The sequence below is a fragment of the Tursiops truncatus genome, chromosome X (genome assembly GCF_011762595.2).
Source record: "Tursiops truncatus isolate mTurTru1 chromosome X, mTurTru1.mat.Y, whole genome shotgun sequence".
Taxonomy (NCBI): domain Eukaryota; kingdom Metazoa; phylum Chordata; class Mammalia; order Artiodactyla; family Delphinidae; genus Tursiops; species Tursiops truncatus.
In genome coordinates, this window is record NC_047055.1 from 37,906,473 (window position 1) to 37,932,814 (window position 26,342).

Consider the following 26,342-nt stretch of genomic DNA (forward strand, 5'->3'; position numbering starts at 1 on the left):
TACTTTTCAAGGTACTGTCCTGTAAGATTAAAAATGTTTTATTTTTTGTTTTTTATGCATTATTTATGTGAAAATTATTATAAACCTATTACAGTACAGTACTGTATAGCCGATTGTGTTAGTTGGGTACCTAGGCTAACTCTGTTGGACTTACGAACAAATTGGACTTACGAACGTGCTCTTGGAACTGAACTTGTCTGTAGGTAGGGGATTTACCCTGAATCAAAACCCCAAGATGTGAGTGAGCTCATGGCAACTGTTATGGGTGAAGAAGCAACAAGACCCAGCTGCAGCGGCAAGTGGACACGCCAAGTGTGGAGGTGAACGTGGAGAATATAGAATTGAGCCATTTGAAAAAACAAAGCAGGATGGAGAGGAATGGGAGAAAGGCCTCTTGTCACTCTGCAGGGCTTCAGACATTTTTGCTTCAAAAAGAGCCTTCCCCTCCCTGTTTTTAATTTTATAGTTGGCCACTGAGCTTTCGGAGAAACGTACTGGGGAAAAGAGCTTGGAGAAAGGGAAAGATGGGGAAGAGTCCGACTCTGGTGGCTGGCTTTGGTGTCCCTCCAGACATGGGGTGGGGACAGTGAGCTGTCACCAAGGGGCGTACAACAGGTCAGCAGCAAAGAGGATCACACCACGTGGACTCAGCTGGAAGAGGAGCCAGCCAGGTTTCTGAGGCTCTGGGGCGGGTAAGTTTACCAAGGGTTGGGATGGAAAAAGTTACCCTGCCGCTCTGTGTCTCCTTCCCTTTCACTCTGCAAGCTAAAAACCAAGGGAACACGCTCAGGAACAGAGGGCCTAAGGAACTTCATGGCAAGATCAATGTCCTTAGGAACATCAAAGGCTAAGGGCATCCAGACAGGAGAGCGGGGGAGGAGGGATGGAAGGTGGTGGCCAGGCCCTCAGTGCTGAGACAGGAAAGCAGCCTCAGGAAGGGTGAGGCAGTGGGGACCTGTCCAGTCCCTGCAAACCCTTTACCTTTGCAATCTTAGAGGCCATGTAGAGCAGCTACTCAACCATCATTACCACGGGTCTTCTGGGGCCAAGTCAACTTCCTGAAAGTTTTAAGGAAAGAACCATCGCTTCTTCTTCGTATCACCCTCTGTATCGCTCACCCTCCACTTCAACGTTTCTCATTAATATACACTCACGGGGATTCCTGGCGGTCCAGTGGTTAGGACTCAGCAGTTTCGGTGCTGGGGCATGGGTTCAATCCCTGGTTGGGGAACTATGATCTCACAAGCCGGGTGGCATGCTCCCCCAACCCAAAGAAACCGTGAGCTCACCCCCATGCAAATGTACCAAATGTGACCATAGGTCAGTCTTCTGGTGAGCAGACTTAAGGCAAACCCTCAGAAACTGACTTTACGCTGGAATTTCCTTGAGATTTGAAAACTAACATCTGGCCTCACATTCAATCTTCTCCCTGAAATAATAGTTTTCCTAACACAGGTTTTTCTTAACAGCACAAAGGTTTTCTTCTGAGGCAGCTAACATCACCTGCCCCGGCAGAAATATCCCAGAAGAGCAACCCGAGAACCAATGGCAAGGCCTGATGGATCCTAACCCCGACGTGTGTTTAGTACCAGGGATCTGAATATGCCCGTTAACATCTTAGCTCCCTTGCCGCTGTCCGGCCAAGACTTTGGAAAAGGTGATTTAGAAGAAATATTTGAACCAAGCAAGAGTCTGCGGAACATCAAGCCTCATCTGTCATAATTTGGAGAATTTGCTTTTTTCTTAAACAAGGAGTGCGAGACTCGCCAAAAAAATCCACAAGAGAAAACAGGCTTCAAAACCTGGTGAAAGAATACAGCAGCAAGGGGAGTCTTTAGCTGTAGCTCCATTGCCTTTCAACCATGACCATCAAGACAGAACCTGTTTCAGGCAGGAGTGTCCAGGGGCCAATGACTGGTTCTGAGGGGAGGGACACCACCGAGCATGCTTTTGGATAAGCAGGTGCCAAAGGCTGAGCCTTTCAGAACAGCCTTACTGTTGCCGGCTGTTGGCAAGAGGCAGCAAATGACTAACAGGCACATGATCGGTCAAGCCTCGGCCTGGAAATGAGGTGTGAATTAACTTCAGTGTGTTCCCACCATATGGCTGTGTGAATTCCAATCCCCCCCTCTCCCATTTGCAGCTCCGATAGGAGGGCAGCACAGATGACCCTGGTGACCTCAGTTACCTCATGATCCGGGGTGGCGGGATGCTTTGGCCTCTGTAGAGGACTCCAAAGACACAGGGCCCTCCTATAATCTCTTTTGGTTCTGTAATGCACTGGTCGCAAAAGGCCTTGTCAGGGTAATGGAAGTGAATCCCCGGCATAGGCCGGGCAAGGGAAAACCAGAAACAGAGGAGACTGGGTCTCAGTGCTGCAGGAGCCAATCAACTGAAGAGCCAGCCGTCTCAAGGCTGGAGGTGCAGACTAAGGCGAGGCTGGGGGCTGGCTCTACTTCCTGACTGAACGTAATGGCTCTTTTTGCAAACTGGGCACATACCCACTCAGTGGTCTCCAGTCCGAGTGGTGGGCCCCGGGGCGGCAGTGCAGAGCTTTCTTCCCCCGTCCTCACCTTAAAAGTTGCTGGGGAGGTGCCACCAATAACCTGACTCCTTTTCGGAGGCCTCATCCCCCCGCCCAAGAGCTAGTTAAGAGGGAGGTTGGTAGGAGGGCAGGTCAATAGGGGAGACAACGTTTCTCTTTTTAAAATTTCAAGTTTTCCATGATTCTAATAACCCTCAGGTTAAGGGCTACATGCTATTAATGGGCAAGCTAAGTAAACTCTTGAGCAGAAAACGCTTTTATTCCAAACGTGGAAAGCTCCAACTTGAGATGAAAGAAACCTCTGATAAAGGCATTAGGTTTGAGGGTTGCCCAGCTCAGCCCTGGTCCAAGGAATCTTCTTTTCTCCAGTTCTGAGGGTAAGGGGAGGTTAGGGCATATGGGAAATCGAACCTGGTGATGCCTTTTGCTCAGAAGCAGTTACATAGCTATTTCCTTTCAACTGTGCTCTCCCTGCAACTCCAGCTTTTGTGCCTGCTCCCCGGCCCCTCCAGGTCTGTTCCTGCTACTGTTCCCCAGTCAAGAATCACTTGCCATCCAGCACACTTGGGTCTCTCCCACTGGAGAGAAAAAGAATGGCCTCAGTGGTACTTAGGGCACTTTACTGGGTGTCACAGGGAATTGAATCTTGACCTTCCCCCCGGGCATAGGGATCAAAGATGGGGACTGAGGGCCTTTCTTGAGGGCCTCAAAACCTCATCCTAGGAACTGGATTGCCCAAGGGGGCCCAGAGTACAGGTCTGATGTCAAAATATTCTGACATGGCAAGCCCTGATCAACTGACCCAATACTTCAGGAAATAGCAGAATCAGCAAGTTATAGCATCAGTGCTCCATGTCAGCTTCTCCCAGAGCAAAGACTTGAAGTTAAAGAGGGCTAGAGGGTCAAAAGAACATGCTTCATAACTCAATTCAGTCCCTTTTCAATCACTTTTTTCAAAAGATCATTGTAAATATCCCAGTATTCAACATAAAGCAAAAACAAAAGCAGAACCAGGCTTCAAAGACAAGGGAGCACTCTTCACAAAGCTCCAGAAGCATTTAGCATCCCAAAAAGTCAGTGTCCTTATTTGACGATGCAAAAAGAAACTCACTTAACATTTTGGAATGCGTTATAATTAGAAGGGCTGAAATTAAATGCTAAATGTGTGTCAACTACTGATGGAGGGAAGTCTTACCACATTTGGCAAAATTGGCTCAAAATGAATAAATTGTAGAAACTACTCTCTTCCTCTGAGAAAATACCTAAATCCTATCACCAGGAATAAGAACCGGAGATCCAACAGGCATTATACAGCCTGTAATTCAGGTATAATGCACCGAATTACACTACATCTAGTTCTTAGTTAACCCCAGACAGCTCAAGGTCTTACAGTTGAATAAAACCGCTGCCGTGTCTACTCAATGCAGTTAATGCAGTTAATAGCTCAGAAACAAAGAAGTAAGAGCTATCATTGGGCAGCCAAGACACTTAAACCAAAGCTTTGGCAGAGAGATCAGTACAGATACAGACCCACAATCAAACAGAAACTTTATTAGTTTCTTCTACAAGAGACAGTGACATCAATCTTTTTAACAGAAATCTCAGGTCATCTGAGAGGTCAAACAGATCCAAGGAAGAAAGATGACAAACAGTTAAATTAATCAAAAGGCACTACAACACCACCTAAAACCTACTACCGCAGTGGTAGTGGGCTAAGGAAGATTAAGCTACAGCGAAATAGTCTCATGTAAATTGTTACAGATTATATAGTAGGAAGCGAGTTTGCTTTCCAGAAGACTATGGCACAATGATCACTTGGGACCAAGTTGATATTTGGCCAGGAAAAGAAGGTCAGGCCAAATGGAAAGGAACAGGGACAAAGGAGAATCCAAGTGACAGAATCCAAGCAAAGGGTGATGGATCAGGCTTTTTCCTCCCAAGAAGCATTTGTTGCATGGTGGGTTGTCTCCCCTCAGGCTCCTGCCCTAGAGCTGTTCCAGCCTTAGAGGGGCTCAGCAACCAGAGCTGGGTTCAGGCTGCCCCAGGATCATGCTGGAATTTAGTACAGACTTTAGAGAACTTGTCACAATTTCGGGGGGGGGGGGCGCTGAAGCATTCACATGCAAAGTAGTCTGAGCTTCCCCAAACACATTCAGACATCCTTACACAACTTTTTCCAAAGTCTGACATCTTGTAGCAGCTGAGCTGTAGTTAAAGCTGCAAGGCTCACAAGATCAAAGAAGCCAGGACGAGACAATACAGGTAGGAAATCTCAGCAGTTAATCTCAATCTTTCTCTAATGTAGGAGAAACACTCATATACCTGATGTGGGATGTAGAAAGCTACACTGTAACAAGTTGGGTCTTCTGCTGGATTTTTCATCAAATACCAAAGGAAAATAAGGGGTGGGACTCACTTTATTTTTTAAAAGCCTCAGAACTTATTCTATTATAAAGGGACATGGCTGAACAGGTAGGAGACAGATTCCCCATTGTGAGTTCTCCTGATGGCTTCTGCAAGGATCATGGAGATGTCGATCACCTAGGAGGGCAAGGCAAGCATCAGGTTAGTATCATACAGACAGAGATGACTGGCCAGTTTGCAGACACTGATGAGCAGCCCGATGAGGGTCCTTCCTCTTAAGACTGCTGCACTGTGCTGTTTCCCCAAGGGAGCCCACAGCCAGATGCTCTTCATACCCACATTTTAAATATAACCAACCACTTGGGAAAGAGTCAAAATGCTTATGGAGGAAAAACTCTGACTCAGACTCACCAAGATGGTGGTAAGTTGGCATTTAAAAATTCTTAGGAATGAAAAAAGAATATTTAAGCTGAAAAAGAAATCCTTAAGAATGATATCAACCCTCCAATTCCATATATTTCTAGTGGATTATATTTCCATATTTCTAATGGAAAGCCTTGTTCTTTTAGTGCAACAGCACTCAAACTTCATTGTCTGACAATTACCTGGGGAAATTAAAGTCCCGGTCCCATGACCTCTGTTTTTGTAGGCCCTGGGTAGAGCAAAGGAATCTGCATTTTAACGAGAACCCTAGGTGATTAACTTAGGTGGTTTCCAGAGCACACTTTGAGAAACACTGAAGTTCTAAGGAGCATACCGTCAGTTTAAAAGTTTCACATTATGTTTGCAGGGGCCAATAGTTAAGAGTGATACACACAAACTGTAAAGCATGGACCTGGAAACTTGAGTGTGCATCACAATCACTGGGAGAGCCTGTTAAAATGTCGAATCCTGGGCTCTGTAGGTTTTAGGTGGTGTTGTAGTGCCTCTTGATTAATTTAACTGTTTGTCATCTTTCTTCCTTGGATCTATTTGACCTCTCAGATGACCTGAGATTTCTGTTAAAAAGACTGATGTCACTGTCTCTTGTAGAAGAAACTAATAAAGTTTCTGTTTGATTGTGGGTCTGTATCTGTACTGATCTCTCCTCCAGAGATTCTAGGTCTAGCTGTTTGAATATTTAGACACGTGATCTTTTTCCTTTTGGGTCACAAATCCTGATGACTAAGCCTTGAGAGCAAAGGAGGAAATCTTTAGAACCCACCCAGACACCTAATTCAACACATGTAACCACCTCCTAAATACTCAGTGGAGTCTTGTTTTGCAAGAATCTCAGCCTCACCTGTATTTTGGAGCAATGCTTCATCTTATCCTCCTGAGGTATGGTATTGGTGACAACTACTGCTTCAAAGCATGCATTATTAATGCGAGAAATGGCTGGGCCAGAAAAGATTCCATGAGTCAGGATAGCATAAACCCTGGTGGCTCCAGCTGAGAGAAGTCTAGAGGAAAAAGCAGAGTTGATTAGGAGTAATCTTACTTGTCACTATAAAATCCGACTTAGGGAAGAAGAATGTCTTAGTCAACTTGGGCTGCCATAACAAAATACCACAGACTGGATGGCTTAAACAGAATTTTATTTCTCACTCGTTTCTGGAGGTTGGGAGTTCTAAGATCAAGGTGTCAGCAAGGTAGGTTTCATTCCGAGACCTCTTCTCTTGGTTTGGTGGTGGCCACCATCTCGCTATATGCTTCCATGACCTCTTTGTGTGCACAGACCAAGAGGGAGAATGGGGGGTGGGGTTGGGAGGGAGCTCCCTGGTGTCTCTTCTCATCAGGGCACCAATATCATCATAAGAGCCCCACCCTCATGACCTCACTTAAACCTAATAACCTCCCAAAGATCCCATCTCCAAACACCATCACACTGGGGGTTAGGGCTGAATTTTAGGGTGATACAATTCAGTTGATAGCAAGGAGAGAGAAACAGACTAAGAACTTATCTGAATAGGTTTGGATTAGTGTAGAAGGACTGTGGCACAGACTTCTATGCTCAACAAAATCTGTCTCCTCTTCTTCCTAGCACACAGCTGGACATTTCCTAGCCTCCCTTGCATAGTTAGGTGTGGCCATGTGACTTAATTCTGGCTATCTAAATGTGGACAGAGGCTTGTAAAATCTCCCATGGATGATCCTCCATGCTCCTTTCCCTTTCTGGCTGGACAAAATGGAAGTGTTAAAGATGCAGCGCCACGAGACTGAAAGGGGAATACTCGCGCTGGAGCATACCATGAACAAGAAAGAAACTTTACCGTGTTCAGGGAGTTGATCTGTTAAGAGCAATTAGCATTAACTTACTAATATGATAAAAGGAGTTTTATAAATGTATACTCCAGGATCCAAACCAGGAGAGCACACAAGTCTTTTTTTTAAGCATTTATTATACATATATGCTACGCACTGTGCAAGGCACGGATACCTGGAGATTTAAAAAACAAATTATGAGAAACAATGCTGTCCATACTGGCTTGGATTATAAGCAGTGGGGAGCCACTTAAGGTTTTAAAGGAGGCATGAGGGGAATCTAGTCTTAGTTTTAGGAAGATAAGCGAGTATGGTGGCAATGTGAAAGATGGACTGGGGAGGTAAGAGCCTGGTGACTGGCAGCAGAGAACAGAGGGAAGCCAATTCAGAACAGTGCAGGCAAACGATGAGAAGGAATACGAATGAAGGTAGTAGCAGCGAAAATGAACAGTCAAAAGGTAAGGCCAGGGATTCTAGCTTAGGTAAAATATAAACATGAGAATCTATTTCTGTCTCCTCAGGCATATGGACTTTTTTACCTTAACTTGTTTTAAAAAACTATCAAGGGACATCCCTGGTGGTCCAGTGGTAAAGAATCCCCCTTACAATGCAGGGGACATGGGTTCAATCCCTGGTCAGGGAACTAAGATCCCACATGCCACGGGGCAACTAAGCCCATGTGCCACAACTACTGAGCTCGTGCGCCTCAACTAGAGCCTGCATGCCGCAAACTACAGAGCCCATGTGCTCTGGACCCCACACGCCACAAATAGAAAAGAGAAAACCCGCACACCACAACTAGAGAGAAGCCCATGCACCACAATGAAGAGCCCATGCACTACAACAAAAGATCCCGCGTGCCACAACTAAGACCCGACGCAGCCAAAAATAAATAAATAAATAATAAATAAATCTTAAAAAAAAAACTATCAAAAGTAGAGTACTTAGAATGATGAGATAATTTTGGAAATATAGTGGTGACAGTTGCACAACACTGTGAATGCAACTAATGCCACTGAATTGCACACTTAAAAATGGTTAAAACAGCAAATTTCATGTTACATAAAGTTTAGCACAATAACAAGGAAAAATAAAACTAAGAAAATCTAGAGAAAAACATAATACTTATCAATTTACATGCATTGCAATTTTAGCCTAGGGTGACAAAAGAAAGCTAGTTGTCATCTCCTCAATTCAGTTCCAAAGAGAATCAACAGGATTAGGGCATTCAGATAGCAGTTAGCTTTTTACTTCTAACCCCCAGCTCCCCCACTAGGCACTCACTTGTCAGCTGCGTGGCAGATTGTACCACAAGTGTCAGCCATGTCATCCACGAGGATGGCCACCCGATCCTTCACATCTCCCACTAGCACCATGCGGTCCACTTCATTAGCTTTCTTCCGTTCTTTGTGAATCAAGGCAAAGTCCACATTCAACCGGTCTGCGATGGAGGTCACTCTGCAACACAGGGTATTCACAGTTAAAACGTGTGCATGTGCCTGTGCGTGTGCGTGTGCGTGTGTGTGTGTGTGTCTTAGGACAAAGAAAGGAAATAAAGGATGGGCTTGTTTTCTGGGGGAGAAGACTCCTTGAAACCCAACAGTTCCCAGGGTTGGAAGAAAGCAACCGGAATTGATTGGCATCACAAACTGGGTTTCATAGACTAATGCCTCCATACCCTGAGAGCAGTTTATGAATGTATTAGTCAAACTTAGATTACAATTCATTCTGGGTTACTGTAGGGGAAGACAGACACCCTCACCAGTCCCAGGAAGCGGTATAATGAATGCTAGGGCATGTTCGTTTACTAGACTGGCAGTGAAAGGGGAGAGAGAGGTGACTTGGTTAACTAATGCTGGGAGTGTAGATCACCCCAATTTGACATGCGGATGTGGTGAGAAGTGAACCTGAACTTGGTGGGAGAGGAGCAGTACCCAGCCCATTCCAATGCCCACGCCCTCATCACACTCCCCTCAGTGATCCACCAACTGTCAATGTCAACTGTACCTGGACACCAAGCTTGGGAATTCCTTTAAGGACTGCTAGAAAAAAAGTTTTACCAATTAACTGGGCAAACCAGGCATCTTGCTGTACAGCTCAAAGCATCTCCAAATCAAAACAAAATTCCTTTTTTTAAAATGACAAGGCAAGGGCTTCCCTGGTGGCACAGTGGTTGAGAGTCCGCCTGCCGATGCAGGGGACACAGGTTCGTGCCCCGGTCCGGGAAGATCCCACATGCCGCGGAGTGGCTAGGCCCGTGAGCCATGGCCGCTGAGCCTGCGCGTCCGGAGCCTGTGCTCCGCAATGGGAGAGGCCACAACAGTGAGAGGCCCGCGTAACGCAAAAAAAAAAAAAAAAAAAAAAAATTACAAGGCAATAAAAACCAGACTAGAAGGTGGGATAGAAAACAAATCTTTCTGGCGACAAAGTACCATGTAATCACTCAAACAGCAATCCATTCAGTGTATATGACTGTGGTGCCCCAGTGACACATACGACCACGCTCCACCATGCCATCCTTCTTATGGGTGAAGAGGCCTTTGCGCTTTGTGTTTTAATGTAATACTGATCCAACCAGAGCATTATGTCCTATTTCCCTTGTGGCTATGGTCACATATCTCGAGTTTGTGCTGAATAAGGGAGAACCTGTGACCATATAATAAAGAACAAACAAGACTTGGACCACGACCTAGGCAACATTTATACCTGATCTAAACAACCCATACCCTGTGCTCTCCTTTCCTACTGCATGGGCACATAACAACATGAGTTACCAACCTGGGACTTCCCTGGTGGTCCAGTGGTTAAGACTCTGTGCTCCCAAAGTGGGGAGCACAGGTTCGATCCCTGGTTGGGGAACTAGGATCCCACATGCCGCACGGTGCAGCCAAAAAAAAAAAAAAGTTACCAATCTGCTTGGAATGATTATTTAGCCGAGGCAAATGCATGATCACTTAGTTCAAGCATCCCAAACCGTCCACACTCAATGGCCAACAAACTCAGTGACTGACAAAGTGTAAAGGGCTCAAAAAAGTCACTCCCAATATCCTTGATGGTAGAACTACGTGCAAGTCACAATCGCACAGGAATCTCTACCTAGTCCAAAAACCCTGCCAAGACAGATAGCCATTCAAAGTGATAGCCATTCACTTTGAAAATCTTTCATCACTAAAAGAAAATTATAAACAAACAAACAAAATCATTTAGCAATAAACCATCTACTGAAGGCAGTTTTTTTGTACCCAACTTTGGAAAGAAAATCGTGCTTGATTACTTATTTCAAATGTGACTGTTTTCTAAGTCTCTGTGGAAGATGATTTTCCCAAGTATGACAACCACCATAAGGGGGATGTGCTTTAGGCTCCGTCTCTAGTATTACAGATGGTAACTAGCGACAAGGGACTCACAAAGCCATACATCTGGCTGGAGAACAGAACTCAAGCTCTCAGCTTATCAGTTCTGTTGACGTTCCTGAAATAAAGAGGTTGTTGAGAAACAGTCATTGAAGGTTTGAATGGCTTTTGCAAAGATCTGAATTCGCGTTTCCTAATCATCTGTGTTTTGTAGCTCTTCATTCTATTTCCACAACAAGAACATGTGTCACGCTTTTGAATGCATTACTAACGAGTGAGCCGCTAAAGAAATGAAAAGCTCTTAGTCTGCACCACGTGAGCTGAAGCACTGCAACTGGCAATCCCTGGCAATCAGTTTGTTTAGAATGTTCAGAGCTTGGCTTAAATAAAATCACCACACTTTCTTTTCCTTCCTGCTTAATATTTTAATCTAAAGGATCAAAACGGTTTAACCAACCATTTGGAGGTATGTAAAAGCTTACTTGTTCACTATTATCATGGGCTTCGATAGCAGGTGCCATTCATTAGAAAACCAAATTCCTCCCCCTCCTGATGGGTCACAGCGCTGTTGCCAGCCCTGCAGCGCTGAGTCACTGTTGGGTTATGGTCAAGCCCACGATGCCAGACTATTTTGTGCACCTCTGCTGTCTTTCAGGTAGTGACTCAGGCCAGTAGAAGAGGAGTGAGTAAAACCATATCCAGCCCATGTCCTAGCTACCGGCACATCCAAGTACTTAAAAACGGTCACTTCTCAATATCTTGTAGTAACCTATAATGGAAAAGAATCTGAAAAAGACTATATATATATGTATATGTGTATATATATATGTGTATATGTGTATATATATATGTATATGTGTATATATATGTATATGTGTGTATATATATATACACATACATATATATACACATACATATATATATACACATATACATACATACATACATATATATATATATATATATATAGTCTTTTTCAGATCACTTTGCTGTACCCCTGATGCTAACACAACATAGTAAATCAACTATACTTCAAGAAGAGAAAAATTCACTTCAATAGAGAAACATCGTTTTCTGACACAACTGTCTGAAAGCTTTTCCCCAGTACGTTGGGAATAACATGACGTTCAACCATACCTCTTAGCTCCTCCAGCATCGGGTGAAACAATCGTGCAGTTCCTCCATTCCGAGATGTTCTCCCTTATCCACTTGAGGACAGCTGGCTCTGCATACAAATTGTCCACTGGGATATCAAAAAAGCCCTATAGAAAGAAAGAAGCTGGGTCAGTTTTGCTTGTTTTCCTTCTCTTCCATTTACAAATAATGAACACAAAGAGAATAGTAACTTGCCAACAGAATACTTTACTGCAACATTCAAACTGATCAGAAGGCATGCCCGGTGTGGCAGACTGTAAAAACAGCCTCCTCAAATCTGGGTTATGTAAGAGAGCCCAGCCACGACGGGCAAAGCCAGGCCTCAGCTACACCACAGCTGACCACAGGCACATGAGCAAGCTCTTGGGAAAAACGGCCAAGTCCAGCCAAGACCAGAACTACCCAGCCAACGTGCAGACCCACGAGGTAATAAATGCTTACTACCTTATGCCAGTAAATGTTGGGCTGGTTTGTTAAGGAGCAAAAACTAACTGGTAAACAGGTTAGAGATGCTATGGTATATAAACTTAATGGAAGCCATTTACAATAAATGGTCACAGTAACTAGAAGTCAGGAGATCTGTGTTCTAACACTAGTTGCTACATATTAGTTGTATTTCACAACTAATCTGTTCCTCTTCTATAAAATGGGTATAATCACCTGTCCTGTATCTCACTGAATTCCCAGAAGCCTCCAATGATAATGATTTCAAAGTCTCTTTAAAAAGTATAAACTATAAGGTGGTATTCTGCTCCCCTAACTCTGTTTAGGATAGAAGGTAGGTTCCAATATCTATGGCTCTAAATTTAATGATGACAATAACAGCTCCCATGTATTTTGTATCTTTCATGAGCCAGGTGTTATACTATGAATTTAATATCTTACTTGATACTCACAATAACAAAGCAGTGTGTGTTCAGAGAAGTTAAATAACCTGCCCAAGGTTACAAAGCTAGTTAGTGTCAGAGCCAGTATTCAAACTAAGTCTGATGCCAAAGCCTACGTGCTTCCCAGAATCCCAGACGTCCTCCCTGTCCAACCACCCCACGTGGCTAAGATCATGATCTATGCTTAAGGTGAGGATGTTGAAAATGTCATCAATGTCTAGTTCATTTGAGCTGTACTTGGGCAGTTTTTGCTTCCCTACGGTTTTCAGCATTCAGTCCTCTCCTACCCCCTTTCTAATCCCTAATAATCCCTAAGCTAATACTTAGCTTCCACTGATACCTGAATTTGAGAAGCATGCAGGTCCATGGTGATAATATGATCCGCGCCTGCTACAGAGAGCATATTTGCGACAAGCTTGGCTGAGATTGGAGCCCGACTCTAAATGGAGGGGAGGAAAGAAAAAAAAAAAAGCCAATTTGAGAAACAATTCATTTGCTCAAGAAGCACTTATTTACTGTGCACCTACTGTGTTTAAGGTACTGTGCTACCAGGAAATTCATAAAAAGTGACATAGCCACTGACTTTGAGTAGATCACAATCTGGCACAAATATGAAGTGGATTATCATTTTTCCAAATCAAGATACATATTTCAGAAAAGAAAATACCTTCCCTACCTTTCTTTTTCTTCACGTACATATTTTCTGCCTATTCAAGTGTTTCCAATGCTCCATTATTTAAATTATGCAGACTTTAAAAATCTTTTTTGAAAGAATTTTATTAAAATCTCTTTTAACACATACATACTCAAACCTGTGTAACATCTAACGTGTCAACATTTAAAGACACATTAGGGGCTTCCCTGGTGGCACAGTGGTTGAGAATCTGCCTGCTAATGCAGGGGACATGGGTTCGAACCCTCGTCTGGGAAGATACCACATGCCGTGGAGCAACTAGCCCCGTGAGCCACAACTACTGAGCCTGTGCGTCTGGAGCCTGTGCTCTGCAACAAGAGAGGCTGCGATAGTGAGATGCCCGCGCACCGCGATGAAGAGTGGCCCCCTCTCGCTGCAACTAGAGAAAGCCCTCACACAGAAACGAAGACCCAACACAGCCAAAAATAAATAAATAAATAAATAAAATTAAAGACACATCACAGGATGGAAATTATAGTTTTATTTTATAAATTACACCACTCCCTTACTCATCCGGAGGCCAATGTTCCAGTAACCTCAACCCCCTTTAATAACAGGTAAACACACCTGGCTGCACCATAAAATAGCAAGGCCCATGCCCTTTACTCTACTCTGTGGGAGCACTGTATTTTACTGAAATAAAAATATCTGGCCTTCTCCCAGGCATTGTATGTAAAATTTGGGCATCAATTACAACAGACCTGCAAAGTTTTACATATATGCTTTATCCTCTAATACTCCAAATAAGGTGAGAAGTGTGTGTGCGTGTGTGTGCGCGCGCGTGTGTGTAACGAGACCGAGTATTCATGTAACTGACTTCAAGTTATATGAAGAGGTCACCACTAGAACCAAGAGGGTCCCAGAGGAGCTACCATAGTTTAAAAAAATATTCTACTCCATGGGAGCTGGTGCTTAGTCTTGCTGATACAATGAAAAAATAGCAGTGAGTTAGCCAAAAGTCACATACATATGACTGGAATAAAACAGACAGACTGCAAATGTGTTACTTTATACAAACCAATCACACCAATTGCTGTGAATATCAGGTAATGCCTACGATAAAAAAAGTAATATCCTCTAAATATACATTTGATAATTAAGGAAGATTTTGACTTTGGGCAAGTGCTCCTGCTTCCCCTGATTTTAAAAAAAGAATTAAAGAAAAAAAAAAGATTCCGCTCCTACCTTATCCTTCTTATCCTGTCGGGCATAAGGGAAGCATGGGATGACTGCAGTAACCCGACTGGCTGAAGCAATCTTGCAGGCATTAATCATGATCAAAAGTTCCATGAGATTGTCGTTGATTTCACCGCAGCCACTCTGAACAATGTAGACATCCTCTCCACGCACACTTTCGCCAATTTCCACACTACAGGAAAGGGAAGGACAACAAAAACAATAGATTTTAAAGCACTATAATGTATATCTACAGACAGTAAGGTCTAAAAAACACAGCTTCCCCACTAGTATGCTATGAATGGGTTACAGCTGCATGTGGTCTTGATCCCCTCAGACTTCAGGAGATTCCCCAGGAGTCCCTCTATTTACTGCCTCAGTTTACTCCAGTGTACTATACAGATATTACCTGCTTTTATAGGTGACATGACATGAAAAAGATTGGCTAAGGCACTTAGAAGTGACTGGACTATAATTTCAGTAGGCAGGCTGTATCTCATTTCATATACTGAATGCAAATCTGATATAGCATCTATGACTGTCACAATCCATATATAACAAAAGAAGTAGAAAGCTCATATAAGGAATGAATCACTACCATTCTATAATGATGCCTTCTACAGAAGCTAGTACTACAGCTACCACATTGGCAGTTCACTGAACAAATAATAAATGTTCATCGCCAATCACTTTGCTTGGTGCCAGGGATACGATGGAGAACAGATGTGGTCCCTGCCTTCATTCTATGCTAACTGTACTCTGGTCCAATTAGTAATTCTTATTTTAAAAAATTCCACAGGAAGTTACTCTGATTATGGCACTATATTTTACCATAAAATGAAAGTTTTAATATTCATACTTGGATCCTTACCAAGAATAACTTATTAAAAAATAATAACCTCAGTGACACCTCAAAGCAACACCATTTCCCCAATTAATCCTCTAGGTGAGGTGGGGTGTGTGTGTGTGGGTGTACGGGCATGCGTGCATGTGTAGCGTGGGTAGGCAAGTAGACCAGAACAGCTGATAACCTGTACTGATGAAGAGAAAAACTTCTTCAACAGAAGTAATTCCATTGCCAGAAGCTGATATAAGAGCTAATTGTTATTTAAAATTTATTCCTTTCCAATCCAAGTAACAATTGTTACTTAGTTCCCCGACTAGGGATTGAATCCACGCCCTCGGCAGTGAAAGCACCGAGTCTCCAATCCCAGGATCCTACTTTTTAAAAAATGGTGTTAGCTTATATTGTAAAGCAAGAGAAATAAAAGCAAAGAGTAAAAATCAAACCAGAAAGCAATTAGAACAGGGAAGTTGAGATTCCTGGTAGCCAGAACAAAGAGGAAAAATCATTTGTCGGGATGTTTGGAGGTAAACCTTCAGGCACTGAAAAATGGGCAAAATAAACCCAAAGTAAACAGAAGAAAATATAAACATAAGAGCAAAAACCAATGAAGTTAAAGACAGTAAAACAATAGAGAAAAACCACTGAAACAAAAAGCTAGCTCTTGGGGCCTCCCCTCGTGGTCCAGTGGTTAAGAATCTGCCTTCCAACACAGGGGAAGTGGGTTCAATCCCTGGTCAGGGAACTAAGATCCCACATGCTGCAGGGCAACTAAGCCCATGCACTCTAGAGCCTGCGTGCCACAACTAGAGAGCCCGTGTGCACCACAACTACTGAGCCCTTGCACTCTGAAGCCCACGCACCACAACTAGAGAGAAGTCTGTGTGCCACAATGAAGAGCCCATGCGCTGCAATGAAAGATCTCGCATGCTGCAATGCAGATCCCACATGTTGCAACTAAGACCCAATATAGCCAAATAGATAAATAAATAAATAAATAATAAATAAATTCTGAGAGGGACTTCCCTGGTGGCGCAGTGGTTAAGAATCTGCCTGCCAATGCAGGGGACACGGGTTCAAGCCCTAGTCCAGGAAGATCCCACATGCCACAGAGCAACTAAGCCCGTGCACCACAACTACCGAGCGTGCGCTCTAGAGCCTGCGACCCACAACTAGTGAGCCACATGCCACAACTACTGAAGCCCGCGTGCCTAGAGCCCGTGCTCCGCAACAAGAGAAGCCACTGTAATGAGAAGGCTGCACGAGCAGCCACCGCTCACCGCAATGAGAAGCCCGCAATGAGTAGCCCCCGCTCACCGCAACTAGAGAAAGCCCGTGTGCAGCAGCGAAGACCCAATGCAGCCAAATAAATACATAAAAAAAATCAACCAATTGCACTGTATGGACCTTATTTGCATACCAATTCAAGCAAATTGTTTAAAAATCCCACATTTATGAGACAAATGTGAATACTGGCTAATTATTTGATATTAAGAGATTACTGTTAATTTGTTTCAGGCAAGAAAATGGTATTGTGGTTAATGAAATGTATATGGGTGATATGACATAATATCAAGGTTTGCTTCAAAATAATCCAATTGTGGGGGGGGGCGGGGGGAGGGGGAATAATAAATGAAACAAGATTAGCCGTGAATTGATAACTGCTGAACTGGGTGACGGGTGCATGGCAGGGAAATCATTTACTATTCTCTCTACTTCTGTACATGTTTGAAATGTTCTATAACAGGAAGAATGAATGAATGAATGAATACCACTCAGGATTAGGCTGCCTCTTGCATCTGCTCACTTATGAACCTTCTGCAGGCCTGCCATCGTGAAAATTTAGAAGACTGAGGTTTATCATCCCTCACAAAGTAACTCACCTCACACTAGAGGTAAGTGGGTCCAACGTGTTTCTTCAAAAGGTTTTGACAGATCTGCTCATACACTTTTACAGATACCCAGCTGACAGATATTTAATTTTGGGTGGAAGTACAACTTGATGGGTCCACCAGGATGCAATGGCTACAAAGAATTTTATGGCAGGATCCTGAAATAGTGATGCTGAGCAACACGATGAACTGAACAGCAATTCTGTGGACCCCAGGACACAGCTGAACAGACATCTATTAATCACCAAGATCAGCCTTAGGAAACGAGTAAATCCGTCAGCAATGTCAACTATGCTAATACCAAAATTGCTTTCTGGAGACATTGCTTTAAATTCAAATGGACAGGCACGAGAGGGCCAGGGAGGGCTTCCTGGGAGAGCAACTTGCATGCTATCCAAAGTGTAGGCCCTAGAGCGTCACTGTCCAGTAAGGGAGTCACTGGCCTCAAGTGGTTGTTGAGCACTTGAAATGTGGCTAGTGTGACTGAGGAGGTGAACTGAGATGCGCAGTAAGTGTGAAATACCACACCTTACTGTGAAGCTGGTATAAATAAAATAAAAATATATTGATTTTTTATATTAATTACATGTTAAGTTTTTTAAAAAAAACACTCAAATGGACAGGACTAAATAACACCTTGTGGTGAGCCTGCTCTGCAAGTTCCTCACTGTGGTGGGCCCAAACAAGAGGCTGCGGGAGTTTCAAGAGACTTCCAGATCTCCTTTACTAACGCTGCCTGCCCTTTGAGAGGTTCCAGGCTGAGTCCCTTCTGTATTTTATGGCGCACAACTCTAGGGCCCTGACTGAGTACTTCAAATATCCAGCAACTTCAAAACTGAAGAAATTTTATTTTATTTTTCAAGAAAATTTTATTTTATTTTTCAAGAAAATTTCATTTTATTTTATTTTATTTTTCACTCCCTGCCCCCCCTGCCACCTCACCTCCTTGACCAAGCTCTCCACTTCTCTGGGGGAGAATGAAAGTCAGGCATATTGATTGCCAATAAAAAGCCAATCGTGTCCTCTACACCTGGCGTGGGAAACCTATGGCTCTTGTTCCAGTCAAGAACACAGAATATCATCTGTGCTCCAGACATTCACTCACCAGTCAGACTGTTTGATTAGGAGCCAGGGGAGAGCAGTTTGATAATTGATCCAAGACAGTATAAGGGATGGGCTAATTATCTACTGTAAAGCTGTCTTATTATCAAGTAAGACCAGAAAACAGTATATTTAAGACCATGGTGGCTTATCTCTTTTTACAAATGCCTCAACTACCAAAGTCAATATAAAAAATATTCACAAAATTGCTTACATTGTTCATTATGTTACTCGGTATCACTATTTAAGGATTCCACCCATAAAATTTGTAGAATTTTGTGCCTGGAAGTATCTAAAGAGTTTTATGAAAATGAAAACTACATAATCCATTGCATATGCCTTTATCCCTTTGGCTGCCGGGAAGCCAAGGGATACAGTTAAAGTAACACTAAATCAAATTCAGTAATCACTTTATGCCAAATTCTTGGCACAATCACTATAGTCCTTTGTTCTAACAGGCTTCTGATGTATCTACTTAAACTTTTTGTACCTGTGACTATCATGAAACACTTTAAATCCTTTCTTGAAAGCAGGTAAGGTATTAATTACAAAATTAAATTTTCACTGCCAACTTAAACATCAGAGAGCATTTGCTAAATACATAACTTTAGTAGAAGTGATATTTTTAAAAAGTATATTCTAACATCACATAAGGTTTGAAAAGTAATTCTTAAAAAAAGTCACCAGCTCACCATCTAACAATCACCAGTACCATTTTTGTATTATATCACCTAATAAGCAACCAACAGTGCAGCCGTTTCCCAAGGCCACACTTAGGACTAGCACGTACCCTCAAGCAAAGAAGGATGTTATGACCAGACATGTATCTAATAACTTAAAAAAGTTATTTAACTATATTAAAAATAAAGTGGTACACATAAACTAGGACACTGCCTTGTTTTACTGTACATAATTCTAATCCCACTAATCAAGACCAATCTTTCCCTCCAGTTAGTGCTATGACGTACAGACTTGCATAAAGCCTTTAAAAAAGCCCATGAAGTACACTTAGATTATACAGCTCGGTCAATAAACAGTTCAGTGAATCCCAAAAAACCTTAATATTATTCTTATGGTTTCCTCTAAGAGATGATAAGTTAGGCAGTGATGGATGGTAGAAGAATTGATGGTGTTTCTGAAACCTGTTTGCTCTTAATATCATCTACCACCGCAACGAAGAGTAGCGCCAGCCGGCGTGCAAACACAGCCATAAATAAATAAATAAATTAATAAATAAATAAATTTATATATATATATATATATATATATATATATAAATCATCTACCAGGTGGAAAGACCTGGTTTAGCAATTGAAAGGGTAACAATCCTTGTTCTTTCCCTCTAGCCAATGGTATGCCCTCCAAATGGCTTTGGGCCAATGATTCTCCCAGCTGTTCTGGGGAGGCCAGATGACTGGCTATGTCCATCCAGTGAGAAAAACTGGCTTCTCCTTTACCCTTTCCTTTAGCATCAGACATAATTGCATCTGACAAGCACAAAATGTTAAACATAAAATGGAAATAAAGTGAATCTAAAAGTGCCTTTTGATTGGTGGTATTCTTAAGAAAATCTCAAGAATTTAGATGGATGTTGGCATGTGCAAAATATATGGGATTAACTAACAAAGGTTATAGTTCTTAGGAAAATCCTAGGCAACCAAGGTTAAAGTCATCCCCCTCTCAGCCTATCCAGAGTAACCAAATAAACCAAAGTTATTTAACAATATTGAAGAGAATTGAGTCCAAAAATTTAGTACATATAACAAGAAAGAAACAGACTCACAGATATAGAGAACAAACCAGAGGTTACCAGTGGGGAGAGGGAAGGGGGAAGGGGAAGATAAGGGTAGGGGATTTAAGAGGTACAAACTACCATGTATAAAATAAATAAGTTATAAGGATATATTGTACAACACAGGGAATACAGCCAATATTTTATAATAACTATAAACGGAATATAACCTTTAAAAATTGTGAACCACTTTGTTGTACACATGAAGCATATAATATTGTACATCAACTATACCTCAATAAAAAAAAATTTAGTACATTCAGAAGTTTCAAAAGCCAGATGAATACTGTAACAGCAAAAAATTTAAAGAAAATACTCAGAGTTGGGCAAGTTACTTAACCTCTGAATCTTAGTTCCTTCATCCATAAAATGGGGATAGTAAGAGTACCCCCTCAGAGCAGTGTTGAGGGGATTAAATATTAGATGTGTATAAAGTGCACAGCATAGGAACTAGCACATTTTAAGCATTCACTATTTATTAATTATTAATATCATCATTGCTGATAGCAGAACTCGTTCAACTTTTCTAGAAAGCAAATTTGGCAATAGGTATTAAAAAGCCTGAGAGGGACTTCCCTGGTGGCACAGGGGTTAAGAATCCGCCTGCCAATGCAGGGGACATGGGTTCGAACCCTGGGCCAGGAAGATCCCACATGCCGCAGAGCAACTAAGCCCGTGCACCACAACTATAGAGCCTGCGCTCTAGAGCCCGTGAGCCACAACTACTGAGCCCATGTGCCACAACTACTGAAGCCCGCGTGCCTAGAGACCATGCTCCACAACAAGAGAAGCCACCGCAGTGAGAAGCCCGTGCACCGCAACGAGTAGCCCCCGCTCACCGCAACTAGAGCAAGCCCGCACGCAGCAAGGAAGACCCAACGCAGCCAAAAAAAAAGCAAGCCTGAGAAGTGGTGTATACCCTTTAACCTAGTAATTCCCCTTCTAGATATTTATCCTAAGGAAATAATCAGAAACAGTCAAAAGATTTACATTCAAGAGTTTTCACATAAAAGAATCAGATCAAAACTTTTAAATATGTAATAGAGACTTGCTTATCTAAAATTATAGTAAAACCATGACAAGACTATACAGCTATTTAAAACCATGTAGACTAAATATTAAGAGAAACTACTCAAAATATATTGCTGAGTGAAGAAAGCTATAAACAACCTATCTTACTTTTTTTAAAAAGTACATAAACAAGCAAACATCTGGAAGTTCATAAATCAAATGTTAAGTTTATCTTGGGTGGTGGAATTATTTGGGATGTCTTTTCTCCCCTCTGTCCTCTTCTATATTTTCCACATTTTCTGCAATACCATCACCACCCCTTACCAACACTGTGAATTTGTTAGACAATTTTCTAATAACTTTACTCCTATCTCATTTAATTGTCACAATAGACTCTGGGTAGATGCTACTTTAGAGATGAGATTACTGAGGCAAAGAAAGGCTTAGGATTCAAACCCAGCTTCTCTGATTCCAGAGCCTGAACCTTTAACCTCTCATAGCTATTTGTGTGTGTCATACACCCACATATATGTATGTGTGTTTCCTCAAAAACAGGACAGCAGGGGCTTCCCTGGTGGCGCAGTGGTTAAGAATCTGCCTGCCAATGCGGGGGACACCGGTTTGAGCCCTGGTCCGAGCACTGGTCCAGGAAGATCCCCCATGCCTTGGAGCAACTGAGCCTGTGCACCACAACTACTGAGCCTGTGCTCTAGAGCGCGCGAGCCACAACTACCGAAGCCTGCGCGCCTAGACCCTGTGCTCTGCAACAAGAGAAGCCACCTCAATGAGAAGCCCTCGCATGGCAACGAAGAGTAGTCCCCGCTGGCAGCAACTAGCGAAAGCCTGCGCACAGCAAAGGAAGACCCAACGCAGCCAATAAATACATTAATTAATTAATTAAATCTATATATATATGAAAAAACAAAAACTAAAAAACTGGACAGCAAAGGATGATCCTGACTTCAGAAGAAAGCTACTCAAGAGAGCATCAACCCCTGAGATTCAGCCAAATTGCTGCAAAACAGTCTCATTTGAGGATGGGCTCTGCAGTTCCCCGTCTGATGACCCAAAGCACCCACTGAGCTGCCCTGTCCATGACCTCTAGATCCCAAGAGTCACACAGGGCAGCAGTTACCACTTATGCAGTGCAGAAAAGCCAGAGGTTGGGGGAGGGAGGTAAGGGGAAGCTCCATAAGCAACATATTCGATTATGTTCAATGAAGATTTCAGAACATCTAAGGAACCAAAAAGCTAATGATTAAGCCAGAAACAAGGCAACTTAACCAGTCAGCAATTTTCCACATTGGGCTTAATCTTATCCAATGTTTCCAAGCATGTTACTGTCCAGTTGTTTAAAAATGAATTCAGGGGCTTCCCTGGTGGCGCAGTGGTTGAGAGTCCGCCTGCCGATGCAGGGGACGCGGGTTCGTGCCCCGGTCTGGGAAGATCCCACATGCCGCGGAGCGGCTAGGCCCGTGAGCCATGGCCGCTGAGCCTGCGCGTCCAGAGCCTGTGCTCCGCAATGGGAGAGGCCACAACAGTGAGAGGCCCGCGTACCACCAAAAAAAAAAAAAAAAAAAAAAAAAAAAATGAATTCAGCTTTTTATCTCAGGGAAGTACATTGGGACTCCTGCTAATTCCGATAAATCAATCAGTAGAACATTAAAGTGTTCTCCCCCTCCCCTCTCCCAATATAGCCTCAGGTCCTGATGTGTTGCACTAGGCAGAGGGTCCACAAAGAAAAAAAAGTCTTTGTATTTTTTCATGAAGCATAGGAAAAGGACTTAATAGTCACAGTTCTCTAAGGGGAACCAAAAAAACCTCTAAATGAAAATCATTCTTGTCCCCTAGCTATAGTGCCACTTGCAAAGTCTGGTCCTGTTTTGTTTTATTACAGCCCATGAGTCATAATGCTGTGGTTAAAGCTAAAGACAGCAGCTCGGCTAGCCTTTCGACTAAGGTACTGCCTGGTTACAAATGGCATCAATGTTTGCACTATCATTTGCATCACAACCAATGGTACAATGATCAAGAATCCAGAAGGAAGCTGTCCACTACAGATGAATGCTCTTATCAGCAGAGTCTACAAAGGATAGGGGGAGTTACACTTTGGTAAACAGTTTAAAGAAAGAAAAAAGGGAACAAAAGCATTTAAGAAAAAATGTTCAAAGCAATCTTCACTAATTTAACTGATTCATTAGGTTTGGTGTAAACTTTCCCCTTAATAGAGGACTGACTGTAAGACTGTGGGCACTGCTCTGATTTGATCAACAGGGTACCAACGAGAAACACAAAAAAACACCTAACAGAACCAGAAGATGCTATGTTTAGGTGGAAGGGGTATTGAAAGGATCAGGTGACCAAGCTATCTCTAAGATGGCCCCAAGGTGCAGGAGCACGGTAGAAGTGGGGGGAAGGTGCAAATTTAATTAGCAAAGCAATGAAAACAATTCATTGCAATGCTCTATGCATTCCTGGCCTTCCACTCCATGACCTTTTCTCGATTATCTTAATATTCAGGGATAAAACTGTTTCCTAAATCCCCTGCACAACGTTAGAAGTGGGCAAGTTCAGGATAGACTTTGGTACTGAAAAATATGCTTTTGTATTGTCTAGACCAGTAGCTACACTTGGGAAGATCAAGGATTCCAGAATTAAGGTTCCCTAAGATTTTCTGGATGGCTCAAACTGAGATGCTGGCAATCAGGATGCAGTTAATGCATCATTTTATCCGAGCAACTAGATTTAACTTAAGTATGGCTCCGAGTCTAAAGATGTGAAAAGCCAACGCTTGCCAATCGGAGGGAAGTCCTCAGTATTAATTTTGGCGCCCTCAGTGCATAATGTCAAATTCCCTCAACAGGAAATCCGACCGACACCGTTTCGAATTGAAAAGCTACTTCTTAGACTCTAGGAGAAGCACTACGAGGGCACAGTACGCAGTAGGATCTCCCAGGCAAGCTGGTCTAAGAGCTGAAGAGAACCCAATCTGGTCTGGATGGCTCAAAAGCGAAGCGACAAAGCCACGTGTCCCCACTGCCGAGCCTAGGCGTCTTTTCCCTCTAGCCGCTCTAGGCAGCGTTGGGTCCTCCAGCCCTTGCCTTCAAACCCAGTAGCTTCGCCTCCTGCTCCATCTTGACTCCACCCAACCGCACGGTGAGAATGAACGTGACCCTCCCGCGAGAGGTAAAATAACGGAAACAGCCCGTGGGGCACGCTTGCCACAGAGCTGCCCCGTACCCCACCCCCAAAGCCGGCCCTTCAGAACTCACGCGGTGGCCCCATCCCCCTACCCTCTGCTGCCCAAGTGTCGCCTGGCCGCCCCAGCAGGTGAGGCCGGTCGGGGTCCCAACTTCATCCTCACCAGGTCTCCTGGTTGCTGAATTTCTTAGTCACCACCTTGCCCAGCTCCAGGCCCAGGCGGTCGGCAATCTTCTGGGATAGGTCCTGGTGGGAGCTGCCGCTGAAGATTTTGATATTTGGCATCTTGGCCAACTACCCTAGGCACTCTCTGCTTAGTAATCGCTGCTGCCGCCGAGACCCGAACCGAGTCGGCCCAGAGACTCAGTACTAAGCACTTCGCATTGCTACTCCGCCATCTTACATTCCCGCCGGCGCGCGGCTCTAAATTGCCTAGCGCCGGGTAGGCGGAGTCAGCGGGGAAGTTTACACCCCGCCCTTTCCGATTAGCTGAGCGCCGGCGAGGGGCGGGTCCTTGTTGTAGTTCCGCCTACCGCCGGCTGTCTCAGGGATTGACTGGAAGCCCTGAAGGGGGCGAGGCTAAGGAATCGCCCCGCCCCCTATAGCGAGGCAGTCCGCGAGGGCTGACTAAAAAACGCTGAGATACCCGCGCTTGGCTGGGGGTGGAGGGGTGCTGGTGACGCGTAGGGCCAGATCTTTCCCGCAAGTCACGCTTTTTTTTTTTTCTTCAGCACCTGAAAGCAAGCCTGGCTCTGGTTTACAGTTTCTTTTAAAAATATCTGTTTATCAGGATGGCAGCCACAGTTCGTCTGAATGAAGGGGAGATTTCTCAACGTGATTGAGTTTGCATGTTTCTGAACATGATTTTTGTCTTTTTGTAAGGATGGGGCTGAATTAAAGCACGTTTGCATCACAGACAGACGCCCATAGCACAGGCTCATCCAAAGGGCAAACAAGCAATTTCAGTGTCGCCTTTGCCTGGCAGACAAGTCCCAAGGGGAAAGTGACTGAGGGCAGGCTACCTGAGTCATCCAGGGACACTGCAAGAGAAGTCTCATTTTGTTTTCAGCGCTGGGACCAAGTATGTTCAAACAAGTGATGAAGTATGGATTTTCCACGATATCTGGGCAATAAAGTTCTGATTTATCTGACCCTTGGAAAGGAGAGAAAATTTAGAATACTTATGGGACTTCAGATAAAGAACCCCGGAGGAATCAGAAAACCTGGTTTTTGGTCCTGTCTGCCTCATGTTGTCCTCAGCATCATATTCTGCGTGTTACTAATGTGTCCTTTTACACCTCTATTTTATTATTTTTATGATGATAACTGCTAATTGGACCAAAGAGGGCCTTTATTCTCACCACATTTTCATTAAGCATATTCCAACCATGGGTTAGAAGTAAGAGAAAAATCATACAATTTTAGAATCATACAATTTTAGTTATGAGTGCCATAATGCTCATAACTACAAGCTGTAAAAATAAAAGGGACTTCAAAAATCATCTAGTCTGGGCTTCCCTGGTGGCGCAGTGGTTGGGGGTCCGCCTGCCGATGCAGGGGACACGGGTTCGTGCCCCGGTCCGGGAAGACCCCCCATGCCGCGGAGCGGCTAGGCCCGTGAGCCATGGCCGCTGGGCATGCGCGTCCGGAGCCTGTGCTCCGCAACGGGAGGGGCCACAGCAGTGAGAGGCCCCCGTACCGCAAAAAAAAAAAAAAAATCATCTAGTCTACTGGCTTCATTTTACATATGGTTGAAACTGAGACCAGAGATGGGAAGGAATTTGTCCAAGTGGCAAAGGCAGAAAATATTTAAAGCAGCATCCTAGCTTTCCCTTCCTGCCATTTTCAGCAGTGTCCGCAGAGGACCTCTCCTTCTGACCTTTTGTCATAATTTTACGAGTTCAGAAATGTAACATAGGCCTAGGTGTATAGGGATACTTGAAGAAGGAAGTAGACTGCAAGGCAGAATATTAGTAGTCTTCCATCATATTTCATTCATCAAAGATTTACTGAGTGCTTCATTGCATACAAGGCAGTACACTAGGCACTGAGGGGACTATAAAGTATTTGCCTCCAAGGAATT

At 43.5% G+C, this 26,342-nt stretch overlaps 1 protein-coding gene across 2 annotated transcripts; it reads right to left on the minus strand.

Annotated features, from left to right (window-relative positions):
• PRPS1 (phosphoribosyl pyrophosphate synthetase 1) lies at positions 1–24,682 on the minus strand. Of its 2 annotated transcripts, XM_073799486.1 has the most exons (8): positions 24,423–24,682; positions 14,428–14,611; positions 12,889–12,987; positions 11,644–11,768; positions 8,438–8,611; positions 6,192–6,351; positions 4,962–5,086; positions 1–19 (listed from the first exon to the last, which is right to left on the minus strand). In XM_073799486.1, exons 1-7 carry the CDS (start codon positions 24,542–24,544, stop codon positions 4,994–4,996), a joined length of 957 nt encoding a protein of 318 aa, XP_073655587.1. In that variant the 5' UTR covers positions 24,545–24,682; the 3' UTR covers positions 1–19; positions 4,962–4,993. The 2 variants fall into 2 exon arrangements, with proteins under 2 accessions (XP_073655587.1, XP_004328890.1); XM_004328842.4 differs by lacking the exon at positions 1–19 and having other exon boundaries at positions 4,077–5,086.
• Between the last annotated feature and the right edge of the window lie 1,660 nt (positions 24,683–26,342).